General features: G+C 44.0%; 1 protein-coding gene across 4 annotated transcripts; it reads right to left on the reverse strand.

The window, feature by feature from the left end:
• Window positions 1–895: 895 nt before the first annotated feature.
• On the reverse strand, window positions 896–14,348 carry gnb1b (guanine nucleotide binding protein (G protein), beta polypeptide 1b). Of its 4 annotated transcripts, none has more exons than XM_061832003.1 (11): window positions 14,109–14,348; window positions 8,599–8,707; window positions 8,473–8,511; window positions 6,731–6,837; window positions 6,573–6,636; window positions 6,204–6,366; window positions 5,495–5,561; window positions 5,217–5,418; window positions 4,716–4,932; window positions 4,058–4,173; window positions 896–2,817 (listed from the first exon to the last, which is right to left on the reverse strand). In XM_061832003.1, exons 2-10 carry the CDS (start codon window positions 8,653–8,655, stop codon window positions 4,067–4,069), a joined length of 1,023 nt encoding a protein of 340 aa, XP_061687987.1. In that variant the 5' UTR covers window positions 8,656–8,707; window positions 14,109–14,348; the 3' UTR covers window positions 896–2,817; window positions 4,058–4,066. The 4 variants fall into 4 exon arrangements, with proteins under 4 accessions (XP_061687987.1, XP_061687984.1, XP_061687988.1 ...); XM_061832000.1 differs by having other exon boundaries at window positions 13,836–14,346; XM_061832004.1 differs by lacking the exon at window positions 14,109–14,348 and adding an exon at window positions 12,903–13,777.
• Window positions 14,349–18,620: the final 4,272 nt, after the last annotated feature.

Consider the following 18,620-nt stretch of genomic DNA (forward strand, 5'->3'; position numbering starts at 1 on the left):
ATTGACTCAGGAAATATCCTTCCATGTTCCACTTTTGCCTTGGCATTTTTTTTTCTATTTTCTTAGCCGCTTATCCTCACAGGGGTTGTGGGAGTGCTGGAGTCTATCCCAGTTGTTAACAGGCAGGAGGCGGGGTACACCCTGAACTGGTTGCCAGCCAGTCACAGGACACATACAGAGAGACAACAGTTGCACTCACAATCACATCTAGGAGCAAATTAGTGTCCAATTTATGCATATTTTTGGGGATGTGGGAGAAAACCTACACAGGCACCAGGTCCTCAGAACTGTGAGGCCAACATATTATAGCAGCTCCACCGGCCCCTCAGGAAATATTGTTACACAAACAAAAGGAGAGCAACAACAACAACAGGCTTGCATCACAGTCATCTTGGGTTCAAACCCTGAAGGTTGCGCCTTCTCTCCCCGCTTGTGGGAATTTGCTTGCATCCAAAAGCAGTAACTTCGCGCATCTCAAGTGTCTGGAATGTGATCATGAACGGTTGTTGTCTTATTTGACTTGATATAGACCCTCATCTGTGACTGTGACCCGATTGAGGACAATCACGGAAAATGGATTGATGGATAAAACAATATTCTGTACAAACTCTTTAAAATTATGCACCTGTAAATAATTTTCAACATACTGTATTTGTATTTTTTTCCCCACTGACAAGGCCAGAGAAGTGGAGTACACTCCGGACTGATCAATTTAATGCAAGACATAACCATTCACACTTACATTCCCACCCATTGCCGGGACAATTTCATTTCACAATTTTAACATGAATGTTTTGAGAATATGGGAGACAAAAACACACAGAGAAAATTATTCAAATTCAACTCAAGTACTGTCTCAAATAGATGGGGAAAAATAAAAACAAGCACCACAAGATAACTCTCAAACAGCTTTTTATTACATCTTCAATCAATAACAGTACATTTTAGTACAGTATCTATCTTGCATCCAGCTCACCGTGGAACACCAACAGACTCAAAAGGAAATACAAAAAACAAAAAAAACGAAAAAAAAAATAGTGGAAAGCTACATAAGGGTGCAGAGCTGTATTATATTCATGGAAAGAGGGTGCGGGGAGTGGGAATCCATCTGGAGTTGAATTACATTTTCACTTGTGGCCACACAAAAACACATCACATTTATTGAAGTACATCGCAGAGAAAGGAAAGTGAGAATGTCACATTAACAAAAGTGCTTCTGTATACAGTGAAATGTCATTCAGATGTTCTGCGTTTTCAATTTAAGACTAAAAAAGAAAAAAATGTGTAATATGGACACTGTGTGAGAGTGTTCTCCTCGTTTGAAGGAGAGAGAGAGAGAGAGAGAGAGAGAGAGAGAGAGAGAGAGAAAAGGCTCGCCGAGGAGAGAATCATCACAATGATTGTTATATTCTTAAAAATTGGCATCGATAGAACTGGTAAGCATATTTTACACTAGGTACGGAGTCTCTTGCTCACTCAGGTGCAAAGCGTTACCAGTTATTAATATGCAGAGTGGGTGCCCGAAAAATGACTCGGATTACGTTCAATCAGATCAATTCTTTCTTTTTTTTTTTTAGAAACCAAAATGGAAAAAAAAAAAAAAAGTTGTTTTTTTTCCTGTACGCATTTCATTTCGCACCACTGAAAGCAAGTCTACAGCATGCACATCTAAATTAAGTCGTGTCAGACAAAATTATATGTCTCAACTTAAAGACAGACCATTATTTTGTATTCAGACATTGATTTTTTTGTTTTGTACATTTCATTCACAGAGTTACAACTGCAGTTTCGAAGCAAAGGAAGTGTCTATTTAGTGAAGGTGAAGTGTTTCACTCGAAAAAAGTGGATACTAAACACAAGACCCTAACCGTCGCTGCCGCCCACCCCAATCTACATCGAAAAATGCAACTATTGCCCCCCCCGCTGTGCCCCAGACAACCTCAGCACCTTCCTTGCTACGCCGTCTCATCCCACCCAAAGTCAAAAGCATGTACAAGATTTACGGGGGGTTATAACTGGACAAAGTTACTCATATGAACTCAATTTTGTACTGGAATGAGCATTCATAACTTATAGCATGTGCTTGGTTAGTTTAACATCGTAATTAGTTGAGAGGCGAAGCTTCTTCATGTGCAAAAGGCTGTGATGAGGAAAAACAAAAACAAAAACAAAAAAAATCAAAGAAACAGCTAGTATATAAATACAGACTTTTTTTTTTTTTTTTGGGGAAAAGCCGCTCGTGTAACATGATCGAAGCTTTTCTGCGTGTTTTTATCTCTCGTCGCTCGTACGTGATTTAACTGGATTAGAAAGGAGAAGCTCTCATTCAAACAGGTCTAAAACTACCAAAGGAATACGACCCGAAAATGAAAGCCATTGAGAGTTACAAACGGTCAGAACAGAATTCTTTAAAAAAAAAAAAAAAAAAAGAAGAAAAAAAAGTTAAATAATTTGTACAATTACACTCCAACATTTGCTTTCAAGACACACACGTTTGAATGGGATGATAGTGTTGTTGTGTTTTGTTTTTTCTTTCTTTTCTTTCAAGGTAACATGAAATGGTCCGAGAAGGAATGCACAAGTTTCGGATTTGATACCACAGGAGATCCTTTTCTTTAATTAGGTGATAAGACAATTGTGCTCTTCTTTGTGTAGGAAAAGGTTTGCTTTTCCCTTCGACATATTTTGTGTGTGTGTGTGTGTGTGTGTGCGTGTGTGTGTGGTGTCCAAGTCAGTTTTAAACAGTGTTGAAGAAGATGCTGTGAACATTCTGAAGTTGTAATGGTCTTCCAGTCGGCTTTGGAGTTAAAAAGACATCTGGGGTGGGAGCAAAAACGAGAGGCAATTGGAAAACGATGGAAAAAGCGTCCGCTTTTTTTCCACCCGCGTTGTACAGGATGACAACGTTTCGTTATGCTCTCGTCGATCGCTGACGTACACCGACAGTTGTGAAGGTAGAATCGCACAGCTAATATTTGTGTGGAAAAAAAGAATTCCCGGCCAAGATCATAAAAAGGAAATTAAAAACAAATGAAAAACATTTTGTTTGCCAGTAACTAAGCGTGGCCTTTCCGAATTGCGTCTACTGGAAAAAAATGCTTATTTGTTTCATAGCATAGTGAGTAAAATTCTACTCCTGCCTTTGTATCGGTCATCATATCCTACATACAGTGATGCCTCGGTTCTCGACCACAATCCCGTTCCAGAAAACGGAGAAGTGATTTGTTCGAAAACCAAATCGATGTTTCCCATTAGAATGAATGGAAAAAGAAATAATGCGTTCCAGGCCTAAAAAAAAAAAAAAATGTCTTTTTAAATCATTTTTTAAACTTTTCCTGATAATAAACTGCAAAGTATAAATACAAGTATAGTTTAAATACTTTGTATAATAAAATAATTTATTTTTTTGCTTAAAATGTATGCTTTAGTAGTAGATTACACTAGGCCGGGAGTGCATTGCCATATCTGTAGCGACTCAGCCCCCGGCTTTGTAAACTTTTTTTTTTTATGAACAAAAGTGCAGAATAACTTCAAACGAGCAATTTGCCTTTTTTGGAGCTATGATTGGGGGTTAATGCGTCCTCGATAAGAAGAAAAACAACAGTCACTATCAGGACACGTATGTGTACAGAGGCTGCGTTATATAGAATAACAAAACTGCGCTAGTTGCGCCGCATGCGTTATGTCATTTCCGTTTTTTTTTCGTTTTTTTTTTTCTGGGGGGCGTTCGAATTAACAATAACAAAACGTGGGTTGTCAGCTGCTTGCGCCACGTGCATTATGTTATTTCCGGGTTTTTTCTGCGGCGTGGGAATTCACAACAAAGCGCGACGCGGGTCAACTGGTCTGGCCGTGCACTATATGTTATTTTCGGGTTTTGTCAGGGGGGTTCGAGTACCGATTTTCATATGAAAATGGAAGCAAAAAAAAAAAAAAAAAAAAAAAAAACTCTCGAAATTTTCATACGAAAACCGATTTGTTCGAAAACAGGGACGTTCGAGAACCGAGCCATTACTGTAATATAATATTGAATAGGAGAAAAAAAATGAAAAATAACCTTCAGGCTTCAATTCCAGATCTTCAGGAAGCTGTCCCAGGATCCTGTGGCAACTGCCATGCCGTCATCAGTCACGCCCAGGCAACTCACACGGTTGTCATGACCAGCCAACACACCTGGAAAGGGAAATGTTTTTTTTATATTATGGAAAATCGACTTATACAAAAATAGTTGGGTGCGTTAGGCAAGTACGATGGACCTCCACACGTTCGCAGATGATTTTTCTCTTTTGTAATATATATACTTTTTTTTTTTTTTTGCGGCCTGATCTCGTCAGATCTCGGAAGCTAAGTGGGTTTGGCCCTGGTTAGTACTTGGATGGGAGACTGCCTGGGAATACCAGGTACTGTGAGCTTCTCCCCTTGGCTAAAATGTAGAGGGGTTGCGTTTGGAAAGGCATCCGGCGTAAAACTGCGCCAGACAAATTTCCGTTCATCTGAGATGACCCGCTGCGGCGACCCCTACCGGGACAAGCCAAAAGGATAAGAAGAAGATACTTTTTTTTGCTGAAAACCGTGTTCATCCGCTTTTTTTTGGTGCGGGGGAATCTTTTTGATCCCCGCTGTTCGCACTCGGGCTGTCCCTTCGAAATAAAAAGTAGCGTTAAAAAAAAAACTACAAATTTGGAAGTTGTAGAAAAAAAGAAAAGTGGACTGACCAGCACGGTCAGCCTTTAGTGTGTCCCACACGTTGCAGTTAAAATCGTCATATCCGGCCAGGAGGAGACGGCCGCTCTTGGAGAACGCCACCGAGGTGATGCCGCAGATGATGTTGTCGTGAGAGTAGATCATCAATTCCTGATCGGCGCGCAGGTCGAACAGCCTGCAGGTGGCATCGTCGGAGCCGGTGGCAAAAGCGTTGCCGTTGGGGAAGAACTGAAGCCCAAAACATTACGAACCAAGAGTACGTCACAAGATACGCGAATTACGGAATGTTACAGATATTTGGCTTTCAGGTGGAAATTCACGGTGAACCTTAAATAAACAAAGAAACTTGATTGTTTTTTTTTTTTTTTTTTTTTTTTCAACCTTCTCTAAACTTTACAATTCACTCATCCTGCAGTTCTATGTCTCAGTACTTTATGCGCCACCAGAACCAGAACGCTAACACAGTAGTCATGGTGCAAAAGTTAGTCATCCAAAAGTGCACATCGACTTACACAGATAGCATTGATGTCAGACTCATGACCAGTGAAGGTCTGTCTGCACATGCCCTCTCGCACATCCCAGAGTTTGGCCGAAGCGTCGCAAGCACCGGAGACAAATAACCGGGAGTCCGGGGCCAGAGAGAGGCTCATGACGTCGCCTGTGTGTCCGGCGAACGTGGTGGTCTGCTGGCCGGTTTCAATATCCCAAAGTGCACTGTCACGTGGCAAACACACGTTAGGAGCCGACGCGTTTGGAAAATGGCTGAAGAAAACATTCTTCTCTTCCTTACCAGGTGGTGTCTCCCGAGCTTGTAACAATCTGGTTGTCATCAAGAAAACGACAGCAGGAAAGGTAACCTAAAATGGAGGCACGTGCCAGTTCGCTTGTTTAAACATTTGTTCTACATAAACACTGCCATTTTTGTTTAAAAAGTACCACCACTTAACCTTCTTCCTACATTTCTTTCTCAAGGACAGAAATAATGTTTGTACGTCGTTATTCAGTCCATGGCCAACTATTTCAAATTAATGTTTAGTCCAATGATGTCCTTTGGCTGTATGGACGGTGGCGCAGCTGGAAAGCGTCGGCCTCGCAGTTCTGAGCACTCGGCCGGGTTCAATCCCGGCCCTCCCTTTATGTGGAGTCTGCATGTTCTCCCCGTGCCCGCGTGAGTTTTCTCCGGGCACTCCGCTTTCCTCCCACATCCCAAAAACATGCAACATTAACTGGAGACTCTAAATTGCCCCAAGGTGTGATTGTGAGTGCAGCCGTTTGTCTCTATGTGCCCCGCCATTGGCTGGCGACCAGTTCAGGGTGTACCCCGCCCCCTGCCGAATGACAGCTGAGCTAGGCTCCAGCACTACCGCGACCCTTGTGAGGATAAGCGGCTAAGAAAATGGATTAATGGCTATATATGTATATGGACTTTTTGATCGGTTTTAAACGAAGGAAAAGATTGACTTGAAAACGCGGTCAATTCAACCCCCCAAATCAAATACCTGTATGTCCAGCGAGCTCACGGCTCACGCGTACGTTGCCCTCGCGGGTTTTCAGGTTGTAAATGGAGCAGATGTTGTCCAAGCCGCCGCAGGCAACGTAATTTCCTGAAGGTGCGTACGCGCACGTCATGACCCAGGAAGAACGAAGTGGAATGGCGTGGACCTACAACGGGAAGTCAAGACACCATTTCCTCCAACAGATGACTTTTATTTCATCTGGTGACTTAAAGCCGACAACATTGCCAGACATTGCGTATTAGAGCAAATTGCAAGAACCAATTCAACCATTTTTGCTATTTTTCCAACATGTGGTCCTGCTCCACTTTTGTGCTGTGTATGCGGGATGAAATCATCAATCAAGTGACTTGCCTTATTTGTGGTATAGCTGTCCCAAATAATTAGTTTGCCATCCTGAGAAGCACTGACCAAGAGCCTGAAAGACATGCAAACATTGCATCATAATATATGTATTGCACGCCACTTTTGTCAAACACATTGTTAGATTGGACGTATGCCGTTATGCTTACCTGGAATCTGTGCCCCAGTGCATGGCGTAGATTTTGGCCAGATGACCCCGAAGCGTTCGTCTTGTACGCATCTGAATTCGCCCGACGGGATCAATGTTAGCCGTGATCTGAAAAACATGAAAAGTGAAGTGCGGTTGACTCCAGAGTCACCACTAAATGTGGGTTTTGTATGATTGGCTGCAGGAAAAAAAACGAGAGGAACGCCAGCGGATACGACATGTCAATCAGCTCCACTAATTAGTAGACTAGTAAACAACAAATCCAGACGTGACGTCAGCCTTTCCTGAGACTGCCCAATCAGAGACGGCCGTATTAGCCTCAGTGACGTCATATCGTCTGTATAAGATCAGAAGTGGTTAGCCCATTGTTTACCAGTCTGTCACAGGAGATGCTCATAAAAGAATTAGAAAAAAAGATGAGAGTTAAATTCTTGTGAGTGGAACATGCTCACTCGCTAGCCTTTGTACTTTTGTTAACACTTGGACAATTTTTCCAGCTCTCAAAGACTTGGATGAACTGTGATCTTTGCAGAATAAAATGTTCTAAGACGGAAAGCGTTTTAGACTTGATTGAGTCTTGATCATGGTGTTGGGTGCAGAGGCTGTGACCCCGATTTTATCAGGGCTAGCCAACCTGACCTCGGCGGTTTCCTGAAAGTAGCAGTTTTTGATCTCGGAGGCAGATGACAATATTACAATACAGTATTTGTACAGCATTTCTGTGCTTTGCAGCGATGGCACGCAATCACACACCCGTATGGCCTTATAAAGCTGAAATATATGTCAATTTTGCTCAAGGTTTTTTTTCTTTTCTTTACATAAACTGAAGTACTCGGGCATGCGTTCTGTCGGTCCCAAGCACGACCTTTCCGGTCATTTGGCAATCCGGCGTGAGCTTGGAGAAAATTGATCAGTCGGCGATGGCTGCTGATCAGAGAGGCCATCCAACTATTCATCACCTTTCTAAGGCGGGGGTGGCGCATATCGATCATCGGGAACATTTTGACCGTTTCCCTCTGACGACCCTTTCTAATCAAAATCAGCAAAGGCCCAAATAGCACAATAGCTGGAGCGTTCATATGTGGTCTGTTGGGCCTCGAGACACAACGACAGCCAATTATGAACAGAGTGTTTCGACACCATGTCGTACAATTTCTCTTTTGTTGGGCAATGACGTCTCTTTTTTGAAATAGTACAAGGAGTAATGATTTGATTCTGATTCGCTAGTCATTCATTACAGTCAATGTGAACGAGGATTTAAACTCCAAGTCCATACCAGGCATGAGCATTTCACGGAAACCATCGTTCTCAACGAAATACAACAATCTGTAGAAAACGAATGATTAAAACGCCCAGCTTCGTCAGCGTGGTTTACAAACAGCACCGGTTTCCGCTTCTGCGCTACGGATGCGCAAGGTCGAGTTATTCATATCCGGGTCACTCAAACGCTAGTCAAACATGTCGGTTGCTAAGCGTAAAAGACAAAATGCTCGTGCCTGCTAAGGCTTTATTCTGAAGTATATGTAAAAACCGGTTCCCACGAGCATCATCAATGGGAACAAAAATCAGAGATCGGTTACCATACTTGCCGAAATCCTCATGCCTGCCATACCCTAATAGAGACTACATGTGATTTCCCCCCCTCCCCAAATCATGTGTGGAATCTCTTACATTTTCAAAATCGGTTCAAATGTTACAAATTGCTGTGGTCCTGAGAAAAGGATGATGTCAGTCAGGGTTTACCTGTGATAGCGTGGCATCTGCACATGCTTTCCTGGCATCCTGTTGAGCACAAAAAGAGAAGACATTCTTATTCAGACTGAGCTCACATAATTAGCGTTATACAGCGAAAAGAAGTACGAGACTCACTCTGATCTGATTTTTGAGCTGCTCGGCCTCTTGGCGTAACTGGTCCAGTTCACTCATTTTAGTCCTCTTTTTCGGTTACCTCTCTCCGGCTATTGGGGCACTTGATAATCTGATTTAAAAAATGGAATACAGAAGCTTTTTCAGTCATACACGTAGTTAAGCAAAATAGCTCCTAATACCGGACAACCCCTTTACAGACCTGAGAATCTGATGCAAGGACAACGTGTACAGTTTGCAGGTAAAACTTATTTTTGCGTCGGCATAATCTCAACACTCAAATCAGAAAAATCCTGTTGAGACGTGACATTCCACTTGAAAAGTACACGTCATCCATCTGAGCCCAGTTCCAGAGATATCACCAATGTCTGCCAAGTAATCAATAACCCACTTACAACATGGGAGACATGAGGAAGTGGGTGCACCGCATTTCTTTTCCCTCTTCAACACGTAATACATGAAGAATTCAGCATTGAAACTGAACCTGAAAGATCCAGTCCGAGTAATAAAGAGACACCTTTGCCAAGGTATAGCACGACAAACATGGCGGCGACGACGGCACGACTGCGAGGCGAGCAACATTTTGCACGCTTGGATCTACCATATTAATTATTCAAAGAGAAATACTTTAGGAGGCAGATGACATTTAAGTGTTCTGAAACGGTGACAGAGTGTTTGTCTCTATGTCGGACGCAGGTTCGACAACGGCGCCGCGAGGTGAGAATGGTCAAAAACTTCACAATTTACTCTAACGCATGTTAAGTAACACAAGTGGAAAGGCTCACAAATCCACTGCAATAGCCAATTATTTCTTCCTGGGCTCCCCCAATCACCTGTACTAATCGGTTGCGATTGATTGATTTATTGTTTCATTCAGGTCACGAACAATCACATGAGACTGACCAGTTAAGCAGCAGCAACAGCTTAAGCGATACCGAAAAATGAGATCCAAATGGCCATAACTGGCACAGTTGACGAAAAAGCAATGACCTCGTGACAACAAACCACTGATAAGCAAGCAAGCTGTCGCTTTACATTTACACCAGCGTCACGGAATGTTGCTTGACATTTTAGGACAACATTCAAGAATTTTGTTGCCCATCTTAAGTCTTCACTTGGTTGGCTTTCATGCAAGACGCATCCTCTTCGTCTCATTAATCTTACAATAACTGTCATGGAATGAGATTACAGAGTAGTAACTATAAAAACTCTGCAATCAGTAACTCAATGACGACGGACTGCCTTCATCGACTTCGAACATTGATGCTCTTGTATTCCATCAAATAGTATTTGATTAAATTTACTCAGAAGTACAGGGGATCCTTAGATTACGACCGAGACACTCCCAAAAATTGTATCCCCATCGACTCGGGCTCCACTCATCAACAAAACTTTGGCGTAAATTGGATTTGTTGAGCAGGGGAGGCGGGGGCCAGTCGTATGTCAACCCTTCGGAATTTCGTAGATTTCGGCTTTAGAACAGACGGTTTACAGAAGAGCAATACTGCGACACATTTTCTTGTGCTGTTCCATCTCAGGCGGCACAGTGTGCAACTGGTTAGAACGTTGGCCACACAGTTCTGAGGACCTGGGCTCAAATCCCGACTCCGCCTGTGTGGAGGTTGCATGTTCTCCCCGTGCCTCTGTGGGTTTTCTCAGGGTACTCCAGTTTCCTCGCACATCCCAAACACATGCAACATTAATTGGACACTCTAAATTGCCCCTAGGTGTGATTGATTGTGAGTGCGTCTGTTGTCTGTCTCTGTGTTCCCTGCGATTGGCTGGCAACCAGCTCAGGGTGTACCTTGCCTTGGGATAGGCTCCAGCACTCTCGCGACCCTTGTGAGGATAAGCGGCTAAGAAAATGGATGGAAACATTCACAGGACAGGGAGGAAAAAAAGTGAACCCTTGTACTGAATGACTGACTTCTTTGTCAGCAATAACCTCAACCAATATCAAGTCCCCATCTGATACCCAACTACAAATATCAACGTTTAATATTCAAACCAATGAATTAGTAACAAGTAAAATTTAAAAACAAAAAAAAAACAGACACAGACACACGCACATTGAAAATACTCCAAAGTTACATTGTTTAACATAAAATGAAGCTTTTACTGTTTAATTTCACAAGACCTTTGGACCAATGAATTATTCTGTGACATTCAAAACGTTAGGAAATAAAATAAAACAATCACGTGATCAGATCGAGACATCCCTGAGTATGCCATTAATAATTAGAGTCATCTCGAGTGAACAACGGACACCACAACAGCCATCATCACATTTCTATAAATCTTTGCAAGTGTGTCATTGCAATTTTCAAATGATAACATCTACAACACTCCTAGAAAATCACAATGTCTCATCTCTGGTGCGCTGTTTTCCCCCAACTCCCTTCTCTAGGATTTTGCTCCATATCTACATTTTAAACCTGACGGTGCATTCTGAGTTGTGCTCTTGGAGTCGTGTTCGCTTAAGTTTATCCATTTCAAGAAAATTTGTTTGACCGAGGAGAAATAAAACTTTCGACAAGTCATCAATTCTTAGTCGTACATCTGCGAGCTTTTTTTGAGTGAGGGATGCTATACATCAGGCAAACCTCCTCCTCAATTCATTTGTGCTTTCTCGGGGCCAAAGCAGCTATTTTGTCGACTTGAATGGATGCTCGGTCGGCCCTTGAAGTATCCGTAGCCTTGAGAGGGATTCGGGTTTTTCTGCCATGTCCCGTGAATGTTTACGTTCAATAAAAACACGGAGATACAATAGTGTGGTATTAGTACAAGCTAGTGGTTGCCAAACTTTTTGGGGCACCCCCGCTTTTTTGGGGAGATGAAATGTTCTGCACGCCCATCCCTTGAATTTTTTTTCAGGGGTGGCCAGAAAATGGGGTGTCTGTGAAGACCACTGGTATAAGCAGACTCCCTTTAATCTTGTGATTTTGATGAAAATCGGACTAGACTTTCCCAAAATTTAAGATAGTTCAAAAGGTTCAAATAAATGCCCTGAAAAAGGTCCAGAAAAAAAGCAAATGGTGGACTTGGGCTTTTTGCAGAGTACTGTGCACAGAACTATAATATTTCCCCATTGACCTCGGTGGATGCTTGCACTTCGTCTCCCTCATCACTTCTCCTTTCCCAAGCGCCTGATCAGGGTCAGCTGACTGCCTGATAAACAATGAGCGCTGGTAAACAGCCCGGAGTTGGAAGCTCGCTGGCTGCTTGCGCGACGGCCTCTTCACTTTACATGTGTCGGGCCCAATGACTAAGCGGGACAAATGTCGTGTCACAGTGTTAAACAAAGAAAATGTTTAAATGATCTGAAGCTGGATCACAAAGCTGCAGAGGACGGAAGGGGAGGGGGGGGGGGGTCCGTAACCAGCAATATCATCATCGCGCAAAATCCTTAATCCCAAAGAGCTCAAATCCTTAGTCAATGAGTGCGTAATCCTATCCATGTCCACTAACACAAACAGCTGGCAAAGCTAAGCGGGGCAATGGAAATATGCTTTTCCACTTATAAAAAGGATGAGTTTAATCTTAATTTTTTTTCTTTTAAACACACAACCTTCTTATGACAATTGCCTGCATTTTGTCACAGATAATCCAACCATCACATCATTTCTACTGTGTTTTTCTTTGCCCCTTTTCCAAAAAAAAAAAAATCAATTAATGTCAGTTCAGATATTATCAAGGTTTTGTGCCAACAAGCGCTTTTATCTCAGTGAAGTTAACCAAACAATGACAGTTGCTGTAAGCCCCGGGGTGTGCACTTACAGTGATTTACCTCCAACCGGGACTGTTTGCGTTTTATTTGCATACCTGCGGGATAGCTGTCCATTCTAATTTGTCGAGATCGGGCCAACTACGCCAATAAACCAGAGCGTTTGGCAAAACCATTTTGAGGTTGAACTTTGAATGACAGACGGTTGGTAGTGCTATCCGATGTACAGTTGCTCTGAGAGAATATGCAGCTAAACGCCATCTTGCCCCCCCCCCCCTACGTCCGCTAGTTAGCATAGCATGAAGCTCGTTTTTAAAGTGAGGAGGCCTGCAGCCATGGCAGCGCTGCAGCTACGACTCACATCGGTCCAGTTCACCTCGACATACGATTCAGATTTTTTTTTTTTTTGGGGGGGGGGTGTATACGATCGAATTCGAACGTATGTATAAAGATATATAGAAAAAAAATATCGCTTCCCGTTCTTCCGCAACTACAGCGGCTCGCCTTTAAAAGCTAGTAGGGAGGAGACACTTCTTTGAAAAAGCTTCTGGCAAGGCCATTGGCGCTCCACAAATCCACTTACTTTGCACGCTAAACAATCTCGTTAAAGCACGCGGCGTCCATTTGATTCGATTACGACCGTCGCGGCGCTTATTTGCGGGTCTCTTCCCGAAATGTGCAAGGTCGGTCGGTCGGTCGGTCGGGTTCGCTGGCTGGCGAAAACGGACCGACGGCCCTGCCTTTCCCGTCCACCGAGTGCTCACATATTTCTCCCATTTTTATTTTTTTTCCCCCAAGAGTAATTGAGTTTATAACAAAATTTAAAAGCGTTCGGTTGCATCCGAGATTGTAATTTCCGATTTAGAAAAAAGGGTGTTAACGCCGCAACTCGCATTCATCAGGCCTCGAAGGCTTTCCAAAGCTACACACCGCTCCGAAATGTGTGCATTTAAGTCGTAATTACTACCACAATTATGGAATATACAATATTACGTATTTCGACCACCCGAGCCTAACCCGGTCCACTCGACGCCGATTCTGTGCATATAAATATGTGCGCGCACTATGACAAGAATCACAGAATTGCAAGCAAACAATCACGTCTTGACTTGATACCATTGTAATGTAGGGTTCACTACGTGCAATTTCGATTATTCTTACAGGGCTTATTAGTGGTTGGGGGGGGGGGTGAGGCCAGAGAGTTGAGCCCACGGTTCGGCCATGGGTGACACCGAACCAGGGCTGGTTAACGGTACACCCCAAAATTTAAAACCACAGAAAAAAGTGAAATGTTGCATCATTTCCACCTATTTACAAAGACTACACGGCTACACTGGGCTTTGTAGATACTTAAGGGCGCGTATCATGAAATGGCAGCTGACTTAAATGGCTAAGAAGCTAACGCTAGCGCTTCCCCACCCCCGAGCGGCTTCATTCGGCCACAATACCCGAACCCCATTCGGGGTCGAGAAGGGCGTCGACAAAACAGCAGTACAGTCGCGCCATTCGACCTTACCTCAATCACCGTGTTTTTGGGCATTGACCGGGAAACGAGACGAGCCCACGAAAAATCAGCGAAGAGCCCCCACAACCGCTAGCTCGAGAACTAGCCAGCCCCAGCTAGCGTCGCTTTGCCGAGGAAGCTGCGAGCCCAGTCGTCGACCAACCGGAGATGAGGGAGGAGGGGAGGAATCACACCCACAAGCCTCGTACACAACAAAGAGAGATCAAAAAAAAAAAAGGGCGAAAATGACAAGTTCTCTAGCAGTCGTTCGCCACTATAACATACCGTCACCCCCCCCCGCCACTATGCCGAGGCGAACGTGTGCCCTTTGCCGAAGAAGAAGCACTCTCGTCCGGCCATCGAAAGTCGAGATGGGCGCGGTGACCCTGCAGTCGTCGTCGGGAAACCCCACGCTGCAGCAAGCGAAGCGATCAGCCTCCGCTCAGTCGCGTTCAGTTCTACCGTGGACCAGCAGCCGAGTTTTTCCGAACAAACCCTCACCAAAAAAGTGCTTTTTAACTGTTGTTACATCCGAATGAATTATGGCCACGATACGTTTCGAGTTTCCTCACGTTACGACGGTGTTTCGTCCCTACAACGCTGACGTTTCGCTGAATTGCCTGCAAGTCTCAACGCGTAGTCGTCTGACTAAAGTTAAATAGAATTATTAGTATTGTTATTAAATAGTTTGTTTCAACTGTCGTTTTCTAATTTTTTCTTAGTAAATGTAATTCACACAGAGGCCTAATATGTCAGGGAAAATTCCAGGACTGGTGTCACAATAGATATTCACTGCCTGAGTTTTTCCCCTTCAATTTAGGCCGTCATGTCATTATCCAAGCGGCTTATCCTCACAATGGTTGCAGGAAAGCTGGCTTCGGGCAAAAGGTGGACCGCACCCTGAACTGGTCACCAGTCAGTTGCAGGGCAGATATCGACTGAGCGGTAATCAATCCCACCACGCTTGCCCGCACCAAAGGCAGGCGTGTGTACCACTACACCATCAATGACTACCTCTAGGCCATATGATGATGTCAAAAATTGAGATCCTTCATTTTGATTCGTTCAGTGTCTGAGAAGACGCAACGATTGTGGCAGGACAACTCATGTTCTTCCTTGCCTTGAGCATCTGACAGTTCCTGGCCGACAAAAACACCTGACCTGGTGTGGTGTGATTTTGTTGTTGTTGTTGTTGTTGTTGTAACTTTTGTAACACTACAGTGGAAAACAATTGTAAGAAAAGTTACACCTTGATTGAAAAATAGCAGTGAATGTGTTCTCCATTCCCCCTGAACCGGATTGGATCCCCCATCGGGCCATTTCTTGCCTGCAGGCTGTATGTTTGACACCAACCCTTTACGGCATGCTACGTGGCACGGTGCTGCCTCCCAGAGGTCACTTCGATATCGTTACGTGTGAGGTGTGCTACTGTATGTTGGTTATCTGGAGGATGACACAAAGTCCAAGAGTAGAAAGAAAACTTCCAAATATTCCCCACTTACCATGCGTGCGGTTTCTCACATCTTCAATCTGTGTTAATATGTTAAAAATCGCTTAAGCAGAGGTTGGCACTTTGTTGGAAAGTCTTTTATGTGCTTATGTAAAATTTGGATCTACTTCATTTGTGCTGAAGTAACACGAGAAGTGACGCCATTAACGTCTTACATTTGAGCCAGTACTGAAATCTTAACAGGTAAACCATTTTGTCGAACCTCCTGAGTGATATCTTGAGTGTTCAAGCTGGATTTGATAGTTTCAAATCCATTGCGGTGTCGTGCTGCATAAATGCAAAACAACAAATGCCCAAATATTTACATAGCTGCAAGAACTAACTGCTGAGGTTTGTGGCTTCTCCTAGTGGGGAAGAAATGGAAAATTGTCAACGCAACGTCCATCCATCCATTTTGTACCGCTTTTCCGGGTCGGGTCGCGGGGGAAGTCGCTTCAGCAGGGATACCCAGACTTCCCTTTCCTCAGCCACTTCTTCCACCTCTTCCGGAGGGATCCCGAGGCGTTCCAGCGTGTCCCGGGTCATCCTCGGGGTCTCTTTGCAGTGGGACATTCCTGGAACACCTCATCCGAATCAGATGCCCCAGCCTCCTCATCTGGCTCCTCTCTATGCGGAGGAGCAGCGGCTCGACACTGAGCCCCTCCCTGATGACCGAGCTTCTCACTCTATCTCTAAGGGAGAGAGCCCGGACACCCTGCGGAGGAAACTCATTTCGGCCCCTTGTATCCGGGATCTTGTTCTTTCGGTCACGACCCGCAGCTCACTCCCATAGGTGAAGGTAGGAATGTAGATCGACTGGTAAATTGAGAGTTCCGCCTTTCGACTTAGCTCCCTCTTTACCACAACGGACCGATACAAAGTCCGCATCACTGCAGACGATGCACCGATCTGTCTGTCGATCTCCCGCTCCGTTCTTCCCTCACTCAGGAACAAGACCCCAAGATACTTGAACTCCTCCACTTGGGGCATGATCTCATCCCTGACCCGGAGAGGGCACGCCGCCCTTTGCCGACTGAGGACCACGGTCTCAGATTTGGAGGCGCTGATTCTCATCCCAGCCTCTTCATGCTGAGGCCACCAAACCGGACACACTCTACGCCTCGGCTGCACTTCTGAGACATTCTGTCCATAAAAGTTATGAACAGAATCGGTGACAAAGGGCGGCCCTGGCGGATTCCAACTCTCACCGTAAACGAGTCTCTGAATGCAACGTTGGCAATAAATTCTCATCAAAGCCTCTCTGTCACTAGCTCTTTGTAAGACCTGCAGTAACACCTGCTCATGGTCTGTCGGAATCTAATTGAGTATCCAAATTTTTCTCATGGCTGTTTAGTGTATCCGTCCTCTAAAAGCCTTAAACGGTCCTGAAGCCGCCACTCCCTAACTCTGGGGACATACTATTAGAAGTAATGAGCCAAAGGCATCTCTAATCATCCAGTGTCTTTTGTTAGTCCACAATTTGCTTGTCCTCAACATCGGGTGTGTTTTTGCGCACATTTTGAATACTTCAAATCTTTAATTCATGAAAAACAAGCAAAGAAACCATTTGTCTCCTATCGCAGGTCATAAAATGAAGCCCGGAGCAGATTGCAGAATCCGAACCAGCGTTTGAGGTTTTTAAAGAGGTAAACGATGAAGCGAAGACAAAGGAGACGCTGATGAGTTTAATGGAAATCAACCCGAGACAGCGAGAGCCCGGCCAGATGGCCGAGGATGTGGACAAAGGCGGCGAGTGAAAAGCTGAACACGACAAAGGAAAATAAGCGACACAAATTGCCCTTTTGACCTCATAATTATATTTGCATACACGGTTTTAGCGCATAACTTTACTGTGCACAATTAAGGGACTCCGGTGCAGTTGGCAATGAGGTCTGTGTTTATCCTCTGCAAGCTTCTTAATACACGATGTTAATTAATTTTGAGGAGTATTTATTTATGGTGACTTTGAGCCGAATATGTCATCCATCCATTTTGTCTTTCGGGTGGCAGGTGAGTTGATACCCATCCCAGCTGACTTTTGGTGGCAGAAGCGGGGCAAATGTATTTTTAGCACGTGCGTAAGCATCTCTGCATTTCGATTGGCTGTAAACTGCTCAAGTCAGCTCATCGTTGTACTTCTTGCATCACTCATAGCTAATCTTTAAGTAAGACCTTTGCAAAACAGTTTGGGAAGATGACAAACTAGAGTCGTTTGCTTTTGGGATCTAATAAAGGTTTTGGCCACTGCGAGCAAAGACCAACGGGGACAGCATCTGATAAAGAAGATATGCACATTTCAAGTAGAAAAAGTTTTGAAATCTTGGAATGAGTTCCCCTTGCATGTGATGTTTAGAATGCATGCGTCGAAGATCATGAGCAATTGATCGCATTTTCTGTATGTTCTGCCCGTTTGTTTCCAGAGAAGCTTTGTAGTCATAAACCGTGCAACACTTTCCGAGAAAGTACATTTCTCGAAATGCATTGAAAAGAACCTGATCTCCGTCGTTGCGTTGTGCCTTTTCTGATGGCCGCAAGTCTCAATAATGAATCACTAGGCGGCAGTATTTGACCGAATGGTCCCTGTTTTGCGCTATGTACTGTGCAGCACTTCACCCACTGATGTGTTGCCTATGACTGGTTTTATGTCCATTTATGTCCAAATACAGAGCCAAAATAAATGTGAAAATCTGAATTAAATGTGTTTAGGTATCGTCATTTTATTGATCGTTCTTTTGACCTCATCTGAGATCCTCAATTTTGTAATTTTTGCACATTTTGTTTGAACTGATATTTACCGTCCTGGTGTTTCCTTCTGCAACTTTTTTTTTTTTTTTTTTTTTTCATTTCAGGCAATGCTGGCTTCAACCGTGACAGCTTCCCGGGATTGATGGCGCCGCACCGCGAGAGAACCAACAACCCGATGTCGAACTGCGAGCTGCTTTAAAAATCTTTGACAAAGAAGCAAAGGGATACAGTGACTGGAACACACACAAGTTGGGGTAACATATGCAATAATGTTCAATGTGATCATGGAAACCCATGAAAAACTTGAGCAAAATGACTGATTCGATCAAATAATGTGTCATGGACAATAAAAGCAAAGCCATCCACTTATCTTCATAAAGATTGTGTGAACGCTGGAGCATATCCAAGCTATCATTGGGCAGGAGGCAGGGTACACCCTGAACTGGTTTGTCAGCCAATCGCAGAGCATGTGGGAGGAAACTGGAGTGCCCGGAGAAAAGCCACACAGGCACCTGGAGAACATGCAAACTCCACAAACATAGGGCCGGGATATGAACCCCGGT

The sequence above is a fragment of the Syngnathoides biaculeatus genome, chromosome 10, assembly GCF_019802595.1.
Source record: "Syngnathoides biaculeatus isolate LvHL_M chromosome 10, ASM1980259v1, whole genome shotgun sequence".
Classification (NCBI taxonomy): domain Eukaryota; kingdom Metazoa; phylum Chordata; class Actinopteri; order Syngnathiformes; family Syngnathidae; genus Syngnathoides; species Syngnathoides biaculeatus.

What these genes read in the sequence shown, in the direction of transcription:
- gnb1b (XM_061832003.1), bottom strand. Translation starts at nt 8,655, where the DNA reads ATGAGTGAACTGGACCAGTTACGCCAAGAGGCCGAGCAGCTCAAAAAT. An exon ending in CAGATGCCACGCTATCACAG is followed by an intron (nt 6,838 to 8,472) that starts GTAAACCCTGAC and finishes CATGTTTTTCAG; the next exon opens with ATCACGGCTAACATTGATCC. An exon ending in CTGACATCAATGCTATCTGT is followed by an intron (nt 4,933 to 5,216) that starts GTAAGTCGATGT and finishes TTTGGGCTTCAG; the next exon opens with TTCTTCCCCAACGGCAACGC.